Source organism: Notamacropus eugenii, chromosome 2 (assembly GCF_028372415.1).
Source record: "Notamacropus eugenii isolate mMacEug1 chromosome 2, mMacEug1.pri_v2, whole genome shotgun sequence".
Lineage (NCBI taxonomy): Eukaryota > Metazoa > Chordata > Mammalia > Diprotodontia > Macropodidae > Notamacropus > Notamacropus eugenii.
The window spans coordinates 340133835-340146350 of record NC_092873.1 but is presented as its reverse complement, the minus strand read 5'-3'; the positions used below and the strand labels follow the sequence as shown (position 1 = coordinate 340146350).

Genomic DNA, 12516 nt, shown 5'->3' with positions numbered 1-12516 from the left:
CTCATATTATAAATGGGTCAAGAAATCTACAAAAACACTTTGGAAACAATCAGATGTATCTTTACCCAGCAACAGCAAATAGAGAGAGAAAATTTGATGCATAGTTCTAGCCACCAGATGATGTTTTTGCTACACATTCAGAATGTGCTAAATTTATATGGCCTGCAGTGATAACAGGTACAAGTCAGTCAGATTTGTGAATGTAACTGAAAGTGATTAATCTTTAGATGGAGCCTAGAAAACTGCTGAGGTACAAGGCTGGAATCAAAAGGCCCAAGGGTCCCATGAACTCAGTCAACGATTTCTCAACAACAACAAAATGGCCTTTAACAATAACTACATCGTGTGGATTTTTTTCTGGGAACAGAGGGGTTTAAGATGGCAATTACAAGCATATGCAGGGCCTGGAGTCAGGGAGACATGAGTTTGAATTCTGTCTCAGAAATGTATGATCCTGGGAAAGTCATTTCACCTCTACTTGCCTCAGTTTTCTCATCTGTAAAACTAGGGGATTTGGCTTTATGGTTTCTAGATCTAAATGCATGACTTTTTGATTCTATGACTAGACCACTGCCACCAGAAAATACAGAACAAAGTTGATTATGCAAGAAAATAATAGAAATTATGCAATAAAGAATAAAAATTTAGCACCTACTGGATATCTAACAAAATGTGACCTGGTGGCTATAATCATTCACTAGAAGCTTATTCTCTTTCATCGTATAACAGAGAGTAAATCCACATACAATTTAAAAAAGGTCTCTACATAGCCTGGAGAATACAACCAATAAACTTTACTGGAACTGAATCATTATCATAGATATCAAAGTGTCTGTCACTCACAATCGCTTAGACATTACATGGAATTTCTTGTTGTTTTTCAGTTCTGTCCAGTTCTTTGTGACTCCATTTGGGAATTTCTTGGCTAAAATACTGGAGTGGTTTGCCATTTCCTTCTCCAGTTCTTTTCACAGATGAGGAAACTGAAGCAAGCAGGGTGAAATGATTTGCCCAGGGTAACACCACTAGTAAGTTAGTTTTTAACTCAGGAAGATGAGTCTTCCTGGCTCCAGGTCTGCTGCTCTGTGTACTGTGGCACCACTTAGCTAGCTTAACATTAAAAAATTGAAGAACAATTTAAAAAAGTTTTTTTTAAGGCAATCAGAATTAAATGGGTATTTGAGGTCAGATTTAGAACTCAGATCCTCCCAACTCCAGGACCAGTGCTCTATTCAGTGCACCCCCTAGCTACCCTAAGAACAGCTTTTAAAATAGATGCACCATACCAAATATTTACTCTCCATGCTGCAAAGAATGAGAAAGGTTTCAAAGGACAAGAGATCTCATGGAGATGATTGGGGGAGAGAATGAAGTCATAGCCTGCCCACTGTCTTCACTGCTGTTAGAGCTGTACCAAGGATACTTTCACAGAGCCTATAGAGCAAGGGGCAGGAGGGAGCAAGTCTGAGCCTATTTTTGTGTCCAGGACCCCTTTGGAAGTTTGGTCAAACCTATGAATCCCTTCTCAAAGAATGCTGAGTTTTTAAATCTATAACTAAAATAAGTGTCGAATTCCAATGAGAGGTTTCCATCTAAGTTCACAGACCCACTCTGAAACTTATTTGGGTTAAGAAACTCTGCTGGAGGGTGAGCTCACATCCTAATACTCATATTCATAATACTTATAGGATAATACTAATATTCATCTACAATAGGCAGTTATTTTATCTACCTGTGCAAGAGTCCAGAGAATGTTGAAAATAAAGGAGAAAGAACAGGGTAGTGACTTATCCCAGGGCTATTTCTATCTGAACCCACAAACAAAAGAGGAGTTTTTACTTGAATCTCTGGAATTCTCTAAGTATATCATCATCATATCATCTGTTCAAATCTGACCTCAGATACTTGCTACCTGTGTGACCCTGGGCAAGTCATTTCATCCTGTTTCCCTCCATTTCCTCATTTGTAAAAATGAGCTGGAGAAGGAAATGGGAAACCGTTCCAGTATCTTTGCAAAAAAAAAAAACCCCAAATGGTGATGTACTGAGAGAATCCCAGAGATTCAAGTAAAAAACTACTTGTAATAATAAACAACTTTGGCAAAGTTGCAGGTTACAAAATAAACCCAGACAAATCCTCTGCATTTCTGTATGTTAGTAACAAAGCCCAACAGGAAGACATAGAAAGAGAAATCCCATTTGAAGCTAGGGTAGACACTATTAAAATATTTGGGAATCTACCTGCCAAAACAAATCCAGGGATTATATGAACATAGTTACAAGATACTTTTCACACAAATAAAGTCAGATCTGAGTTAAGAGGAAAAACATCAGTTGCTCGTGGGTAGGCTGACAATTCTACCTAAATTAATTTACTTATTTAGTGCCATACCAATCAAACTTTCTGATAATTATTTTTAGAGCTGGAAAAAATAATATCAGAATTCATCTGGAAGAACAAAAGGTCCAGAATAGCAAGGGAACTAAAGAAAAGAAATGCTAGGGAAGGTGGCCTAGCTCTACCGGATCTCAAATTGTATTATAAAGCAGCAATTATCAAAACCAGTTGGTACCAGCTAAGAAACAGAAGGGGAGAGAAGTAGAATAGGCTAGGTACTCAAGACACAGTAGTCAATGAATATAGCAATCTATTGTTTGACAAACCCAAGGACCCCAACTTCTGGGATTAGAACTCACTGTTTGACAAAAATTGCTGGGAAAACTGGATAAAAGTGTGGTGGAAACTAGGCATAGACCAAAGTCTGACACAAGAATAAAGTTTAAATGGGTACATGATCTAGGTATCAAGAGTGATAATATAAACAAATTAGTGGAGCAAGGAATAGCATATTTATCAGATTTATGGAGAAGGGAAGAATTTTTGACTAAATAAGAGATAGAAAGCATTATGAAGTGCAAAATGGATAATTGTGGTTACATTCAACTGAAAAGTTTTTGCACAACCAAATCCAATGCAACCAAGATTAGGAGGGAAGCAGAAAATTGGGAATTTTTGCAACTAGTGTCTGTGATAAAGGCCTCATTTGTAAAATATATAGAAAACTGAGTCAAATGTACAAGAATACAAGTCATTCTCCAATTGATAAATGGTCAAAGGATATGAACAGGCAGTTTTCAGAGGAAGAAATTAAAGATATCTATAATCATATGAAAAATGCTCTAAATCACTATTAATTAGAGAGATGCAAATCAAAACAACTCTGAGATACCACATCACACCTATAAGATTGGCTAACATGACAGAACAGTTAGATGATAAATGTTGGAGAAGGTGTAGGAGAGTTGGAACACTAATTCCTTGTTGGTGGAGTTGTGAGCTGATCCAACCATTCTGGAGAGCAATTTGGACCTATGCCCAAAGGGCTAGAAAAATGTGCATAGCCTTTGACCCAGCAATACCCCTTCTAGGACTGTATCCCTAAGAGATCATAAAAATGGGAAAGAGTCCCACATGTACAAAAATATTTATAGCAGCCTGCTTAGTGGTGGCCAAAAACTGGAAATCAAGGGGATGCCCATCAGCTGGGGAATGGCTGAACAAATTGTGGTACATGAATGTAATGGAATACTATTATGCTATAAGAAATGATGAACAGGAGGACTTCAGAGAGGCCTGGGAAGACTTACATGATCTGATGCTGAGCCAAAGGGGCAGAACCAGAATCTTTGTGCACAGCAGCTGCCACAGTGTGTGAGAGTTTTTTCTGGTAGACTTGGAACTTCATAGCAATGAAAGGACTTAAAAAAAATTCTCAATGGTCTTTTAAGGCAAAATGCCCTCCATACCCAGGGAAAGAACTTTGGAATTCAATCGCAGAATGTAGCAGATCATTTTCTTTCGTTTTATGTTTTGGTTTGTTGTATGATTTCTCCCATCCATTTTAATTCTTCTACATAACATGACTATAGTGAAAATGTATTTAATAGGAATGTATGTATAGAACCTATATAAAATTGTATGCCATCTCAGGGAGGGAGAGGGGAGGTAGAGGGTAATAAGGGGAAAAATAATCTAAGTTATATGGTAGTGATTGTAGAACACTGAAAAAAATAAAATTTATATTAAAAAAAAGAGAATGTTGATGATGATGACGATGACTAGAAGGTGATCCCCACTACCTTAAAGATGATGATAATGATGGTGATAACACCATCACCAACTCAAACCAGCCTGTAAGGACGATGGGCTAGGCAGCTTGCTTTTTTAAAACTGTGAATGTGAGAAAAGCTGAGGACAGAAAATCCATAGTAACTGATTTGGAGCACTAGGTGAAAACTAATCAGGAGGAAGGGAGGGGAAAGCAAGCCTACATTGGTGTGAGGGAATTGGGAGCTATGTGGGGAAGGGGATAGAGCAGGGATAGGGAACCTGCAGCCTCGAAACCACATGTGACCCTCTAGGTCCTCAAGGCCACACTTGAGGACTTCTCAGGTGCAAGGCCGCACTGGAGGACCTAGAGGGTCACATGTGGTTTTGAGGTCGCAGGTTTCTCACCCCTGGTCTAGACTGAAGAAAGGGATGGGAAAATATGAAAAATGCAGATTAAATTTAAATGTATCTTTTCTTTTTTTGAGAGCTAGTTGTTAAACATTCACACCCCTGGATTCCCCCCACCTATTCCCCCCACCCCTTACAATAAGCTTTCTTCAGGGCCTACCTTTCCCAAGACCCTGTGGAGGAGGCTGCCCTCTTCTCCCACAGCTCTCCCCTCCCTGGTCATCTAAGATGCTTCTCTCCCATCATCCAAGCAACTCTAGAAATTTTACTTCCTCCAGGAAGCTTCTACTCCCACCCTGTCCAACATCACACTCTAACAATTCTCTCCTGTCCTCCTCTGTACTCTTTCTGGCATTGTCTACAATGTCAACACTTTACTCCTCAGGCATGGTCTAGATTCCCTCTGTGTTTACCTACATCAGGTGGTCTGCCCTAAGACTTTAAGTGTCTTAACAACCATTGGGCCTAGGTTTAAGTAGCTTACTGCATGTGTCAGTGGAAAAAAGTTTAAGCTTCCTGATAAATGACCATGATGGGGAGTGAAGTGAAACATATTATTAATATTTCTTTATACCAGTTGGACCCAAATTGGAGCCTCTTTCCAGGAGAGTGGCTTTTTTTTTTTTTTTTCTTGGTAAGGCCATGGATAGCCATTGTTTTCACTTTCCCCATTCACATTTCCTTCCCCCTGTTCATCTCCTCACCTGGGATGCCCTCTCTGAGCCAGCCAGGTCGATCATGAAGAGATAGCCTATCCGCACCTCTTGCATGGCACTCTTGATCTGGTTCTTTTGGTGCACAGTCACTTAGAGTATGGTGTGGGACCGGGAAGATGCTTGGTTGGCAGCTGTAGGTTCCTCGTACCTCTGCTTATTTCCTTGTATGAGCAGCTGCATGATCTGGGGATGAAGGGGGATGGGGGATTGGGAGAGGGAAATGTCTCAGACCCCTGACCCCTTCTGGGAAACCCTCCAAGGCAGGGAAAGCTGCCCTAACTCAACCTCACCTCCCATCTCTTAGGCCAGGGTTGGGGAACCTGCAGCCTTGAGACCACATGTGGCCTTCTAGGTCCTCAAGTCCTACAGTGTTCCCTACCTATGTCTTAGGCACTTGATGTATAGAAGACACTGTGCTAGGGAGTTGAAGCTGATACATGATTAAGGATCAATCTCTGTCCCTATCGAACTTGTTAAGGATTCATAGACTAGCAGCAGGGACAAAAGACATGTTTGGTGTTAGTGGAAAATGTGCTGAATTTGTGGTCAGAGATGCTGGGTTCAACTCCCAGCTCTGTCATTTGTTAACTGTGTGACTTTTAGCAAGTTAGTCTCTCTGAGTCACTCACTCTCTGACACTCTAAAATAAAGGAGTTGGACTATAGGGTTCTAGAATCCATCTTGGCAATACTACTACTACTACTGTTACTACTACTATTAGTACTACTAGTACTACATGTACTATTATTAGTACTACTACTACTATTACTCTAACTACTACTACTACTATTAGTACTTCTAGTACTACTACTATTACTATTACTACTGCTTCTACTACTACTAGTAGTACTACTATTACTAATACTACTTCTACTAGTACTACGACTTCTACTACTAATATTACTACTTCTACTACTACTAGTAGTACTACTACTATTATTACTTCTACTACTATTACTAGTACTACTACTATTACTACTACTTCTACTACTAGTACTAGTACTACTACTCCTACTACTATGGGGGGGCAGCTAGGTGGTGCAATGGATAGAACACCAGTGCAGGCGTCAGGAGGACCTGAGTTCAAATCTCACCTCAGACCCTTGACACTCACTAGCTGTGTGATCTTGGACAAGTCACTTAACCCCAACTGCCTCATCCTGGGTCATCTCCTGATGAACATCTGGTCCCTGGATTCAGATGGCTCTGGAGGAGAAGTGAGGCTGGTGACCTTGCACAGCCCTCCCTCACTCAAAACAAAGTCAAGTGCAAGTCATGTCATCATTTCTCTGTTGGTGTGGTCTTCTTCGGCAATGAAGGATGAACACACTACTACTATTATTACTACTACCACTATTACCGCTAACGATGCTGATGATCATCATGACAATGATGATGATGTTGATGATAATGATAATATAGCAACTATATCGTGTTCTAAAGTTTGCAATGAATGATATAATTATATTCTGTATGTTTATCTATGTTACCACATTTGATCCTTACAACAACCTTGTGAAGTAGATGCCATTTTTATACCCATCTTATAGATGAGGAAACTGAGGTTTCAAGAGGTATTATAAAAATGACAATTAGCTTTAAGGTTTGCAAAGTCTTTAAATATTGTCTCATTTTTCACAACAACCCTAGGAGGTTGGTGCTACAATTATCTCCATTTTACAAAAGAGGAAATTGAGCCAGAGGAGGTTAAGTGACTTGCCCAGGGCCACACAGCTAGGAAGCATATGAGGCAGACCTATGAATTCATGATTTATGATCTTATGAGCCCAAAGGAGACATTCACCCCAAAGCTTAGTGGAGAGCCAGCATGGGGACCAAATGCTTATATAATCCCTCAGGTTCTGAATCCATGAAGTGAGGGGAGTGGGTGAAATGCTCTCAAGGGTCTTTCTTCCTGTACTGAATCTTATGGTCCTATGAAGATTCCCACAGATGTGCAAAACTCCAAAGGGAACCTCAAGGATGGAGAGAAAACCAACAGAGAAGAAGAGATAAAGCAACTGGCATTTCTTAGGCCAAAGAAGAGAAGCTGACAAATATACACAAGAAAAAAATAATGTAAATGGAAAGAATGATAAATAGACTGAATGCTATGGAATTATAATGTCAAAGGTTAGCCTCAGAGAAGAGTTGAGAAAATGCCCCTTTCTACCTTTACTGCAAAAGTAGTGGACTCCTGCATATATTGTCATTTAACTCTGTTTGCCTCAGTTTCCTCATCTGTAAAATGAGCTAAAGAAGAAAATGACAAATCACTCCAGTGCCTTTGCCAAGAAAACTCCAAATGGGGTCACAAAGAGTTGGACACAACTGAAAAATAACTGAACAACAATAACAAAATGGTTGTTGGTTCCAGCCCAAAGGAAATGTTTATATAATATGCTTATATAATACTGTAATAGTAATTTAAATGGAAAGATCTTTCTCATTAACTAATAAGCCCATATGATCTTCTTAAATCACCTGGAAGGCTGGGTCACCTGTGGTGGGAGGAGCTTGCTGAAGAGGCAGAAAAGGAAGGGTAGAGTGGAACCAGAACGAAGTGAATGAGTGGGGTCAGGTCAGAGGGGATAGAGCTGACACAGGCCACCTGACACAGCCTGACAGTTGATAGTGAGAAGGCCCTAGCTTGGGGAGGGGAGGTTTGAGAGTGGCTTTGACCTCTGCTATGATCATGTTTATTAACTTCTTGGTCACCATTACGGATTTTGCTTTCTGGTTCTGGGATTTAGTTTTCTGATGTTTAAATAAATGACTTTCTTCTGCGTTCTATATGGAGAGTCTTTTGCACTTGGAGAGCAAGAACTACGTTGCCATGTCCATAGTCACCACCAGCGCTGTGAACATTGCCTTGGTGATACAAATACTATAACTTGAATAAGGCTACTACTTTGAAGGATTCATTACTGAAATATTCAAAATAAATAGCCCAGTACACAGGTAGATTTTCCATTTAAATTATTGTTTCCTAGAGACCTGATTTCCACAGGATCCATCCCATTAAACTGAGAATTCTTCAAGGGCTAGGACTGTAATTTTGTCTTTCTTTGTGATAGAAGTGAGACCATCTAACAGGCCCCCAATAGTGAGAAACATGCTCACCTTAAACAAAGAACAATATCTGTTGTGAAATCAGGAAAGCCTTTATTAATCAAAACTCATACAAAAGATTTTACAAAACATTTCTTCATACAAGAAATATCTTCATCTTTTAAGAACAGTTTACAATTTATCACAAAACCCTCATGAACCTAATTGGCAAAAGTTAGAAAAGATCTAAAACCAAGACCTTTTCACACTTGCCCGTAAGTTTCCTTTTACAAACATACTTTTGTAAATGCTTGATTCATAGAAAAAACAACTTTAGCTAAAACTTTATCTTAACAGCAGAAATAAACTTTTAACATACTTGATAGATTCTTAGATGAGATAGACTTGAAAATAGACTTGAAAATCACACCCATATATAAAGAACTTTCATTTTCTCAATAGTTCTACAACACAGAAACTCTTACACAGAATTCATAACAGCTTTTTAAACTAATTCGTCATTAATTTAACGATGCAATTCCTAATATAACAACATTTAGATTTACTTAAAAATTTAGAACTATTTAAGTTTACTTAAAACTCAAAATAAACCATTACTCATTCAGCTGAATGCATTTCCACATCACCTTGCACATTAATTAATCTCTTTACCGCCACATCGACACACTCTATCACCTGATATCCTTTCAGACAGAGACATCTCAAATTTGATTGAGCTATGAATTATCAAATCAAGTTACATGATTTTTCTGTCTTCCTAAAATTCTTCCTCACACCATCACTACTTACTGAAACCATCTGAAACTGACGCATTCAGAACCATTCAAACCTTATTTATCTTTCCAAGTCTCTCAGTCCCATTACGCAGATCATCCAGTTCCTCCTCATCTTAACTTTAATCTAGATTCCTCTTCTAGTTTAAAGCAAAGAATTTAACTCTACCATTATCTAGCAAAGATTAGCATTTTCACTGCTTGTTTACAACCAAATAAGTTTCAAATTATAAAATTTCTATCAAATCCTGTTTAAAACCCCAATCTATATATAACAAACTCAAAATTTAAAAACTGTGTAATGTTGCATCTCACATATACCCATCCTTGTGTTAAGCACTTTACAATCATAAAAGCCAAATAACAATATCTTTTTCTGTTTAATCCTGATAGGAAGAGTATTCTCAGAAACTATGCTGTATTCCTTCAGGACAGATTTTGACTTGAGTCATATCAAATCTGGATATATAATCGCTAATGAGAAATATTTTAGCTCTCTTTTTTTAAAAAAATCAAATACTTTTGCTACTTAAAAGAAAACTTTATTTACAGCTTCTCATGGTCTCTCTTTTTACTCTACTTCCTGAAAGAGTTGAAGAGCTGAAACACAATCTTCCAGCTCCCCTCCCCCTTCAAGGTCCACCAGACCAGGAGATTTCCCAGTCTCATTTCAGCCTTTAAATCATATTGGGGGGGAGGGTAAACCTCCTTGTCCACATGGTCTGAGCACTTGGACAGAGTTAATGCTTCCAGAAGAAATCACTGAAATTCTAAAGTGAATTTGCAATTTTAAACACATTGTCTTCTCGTATCAGATATATTTACTTAAATTAAACATTATAGCTTTGAGATCTCATTAAATCAAAACTCCACTTTTCACTGAAGACTACCAGTCTTTTACTCTGCTAATTTCCATTACAAAAGAGATCCTCCTTTAGGTGAGTTCTGCCACGCCCCAGAGGGGGAAAGACATTCTCAGATTGAAAAAAAAGTTTTGAATCAGATTAATTAAAGAACCTCCTTACCCAGGCAAAAGGGCTTAAACAATTTTATACTGACAAAGTATGACTTCCAAGCATGAACATGGAAACTTAATAAGTAATAGCAATAATTACAAATCACAGTACACAATTTTTAAATTTTTAAATCCAATAACCTTCCAAAACTTTATCTATTGGTTTCTCACTCGCGCTAAACACTTTCTTAAGTTGCATTGGGGGAGGAAGCACGTGGATACTCCACCATCCTACCCATATCCTCCCCTCCTTTTATATTTCAGATAAACCAAAAACTCACCATTTCTTCCAGCATCTTTGTTCATCAAAAAGAAACTTAAGAGGTTAAGAGCCTAATAATTTAACTTATCAGTAGAGACACATTTTTTAAGTTGAATAATCTGCAAAGAGCAAAAATCTTTCTTTTCAAAAAGTTTTCTAACTCTCTATTAACACCATTATCAAGCCAAACACTAAAGCATTTTTTTTTCCTCTCTCTCCAGCCCACTCACTCCTGTGAGGTTACTGTAATCAGGGAGTGAAGGAGAGGGGAAGATTAAGAGATAAGCAGAATTCCAAGGGAAAGTCCAGTTACAGCCCTTGCTCCTCTGCCTGGCTTCATGGCTGCATTTACAATTTAACCAAACACTTCACAAACACACAGACAAGCACAGAAGAGATAGAGCAATACAGATCCTCTCTTTTTAGGAAATAAACCAATTTTGGATTAGACTGGTCAAAATTCAACTATTAATGTCAATTTACTCTGAATGATACCAAACCAATTTCAAAAGGATCCTTCCCAGAATTTAGATTCTCCCTTTCCCCTCTTTCTCTCTGCTCTTTCCAGAGCAGACAGGAGAAGGAATACAGCCAGCATTCCTTCAAATGGGTTTCTGAAGGAATACCCAGAGGATTATTCATCCCCTCCCTGATACCATTATCTTAAGAGTGTTCACTCCCCATTTTAGGACTTATGCTCTGAAGGTCCCCAAAGGACTGGTCATGCCTAAGATCCTGAGGCAGACAAGGCAATACTTAGCCACCAATTTTCCTGCCATTACTCAGGTCCCTGACTTACACTGCCCTTCAATCCATTGTTTTACATATGTTCCTGAGTTCACAACAATTCCAAACAGTCCAGAAGAAGTTAGCAGTCAGAAGAGGGGAAACATGCCTGTGGGTGTTTGGGCCACTGAAAAAATTAATGGGTGTGCTCTCATCCCCCACAAGCAAGATTCCATCCTAACCTTTCTGATGCTCAAGATCCCACAACAAGCCCCCAAGAATTGTTAGAAGTAAGCCTGTCTAACAAGCCCGCAACAGTGAGAAACATGCTCACCTTAAAGAAAGAACAATACCTGTTGTGAAATCAGGAAAGCCTTTATTAATCTTTGCTTTCATGACCCCTGCATGGACAGGTAGCCTCACCAGCTACAAGATGGCTACAACATGTACAGAAAGATAGGGTTTCTTATACTGTTTTCCTAACTTTGGATCTTCTGTGATACCATCCCCTGGCTATGTGACTCCATGTTGTCCTCTCTGATAGCCCTTCCTCACACAGTTCCTTGGGCCTGTGCATTAGTTTCAGACCTCTAACCTTCCCATGCTAGGTCACAACCCTTATCACCTAGGAATGTGGACAAAAGAACTTTCTTACTTCCCACACTGTATCCCTGGGGCTTACTCATCACAGTGGCTGGCACATAGGAGGTACTTAAGAAATGCTTGTCTATGGCTTGATTTTACTTAGGCCACATCAAGGATCTGACAATTAAGTTCCCATCATTCCACCATATTGGTAACAAAAGTATAATCTTTCATTTATAAAGATGGTGCTACTAACCTTATGATAAGTAGGACTCATCCTGGATATTGTTCTTGTATAGGAGGGATACATTTCTATTGTCCAATCACATTCTATCCACCCATCCTCCTTTTGACCAGCAATATTTGGAGAATAGTTAATTCAAAGAATGACAAGATTGGATTAGAGGTGTGGCCTCTGGGCATACTAATACAGAGGAATCATAACCAGTGCAGGGTGAGCAGGGCTTTGTCTGGTAGAGATAGGCCTCTTTCCTGGGCCATCACTATAGCTACACTCTCACTGAGTCCACCTCTGTTATTTCCCTCTTCCTCACAGCCCCACTGACACCCTTCCCCTCTCTCCTCCTACCTTGAGGTTAGGGAGTCAAAAACTGTCAGACACACTACACGGGCTATGGCCTGGACTCTAGAGAACCAATCAATTTCTTCTCCATGAGACTGTCACCCCCTCTCCCTCCTACATGGAGCCCTTCTTCTCTTGGGATCTGGGGTAGCTGGAAAGAAAAATATTAACGGAATCTTATCTTGATGGCCTCTGCTGTAGCCTTGATGACTTTGGGGTTGTTGGACTACACCTTCTTCAGCCCCTTCTTGTTGTGTTTCTTGGCA

At 39.2% G+C, this 12516-nt stretch overlaps 1 protein-coding gene across 1 annotated transcript in view; it reads right to left on the bottom strand.

The window, feature by feature from the left end:
- The window catches only part of LOC140528096 (kinesin-like protein KIF19), a 26927-nt gene extending 14411 nt beyond the window's left edge, over positions 1–12516 (bottom strand). The window contains 1 exon segment of the mRNA XM_072645587.1: positions 5223–12516. Coding sequence (XP_072501688.1) covers positions 5223–5288 — 66 coding nt within the window. The 5' untranslated portion in view covers positions 5289–12516.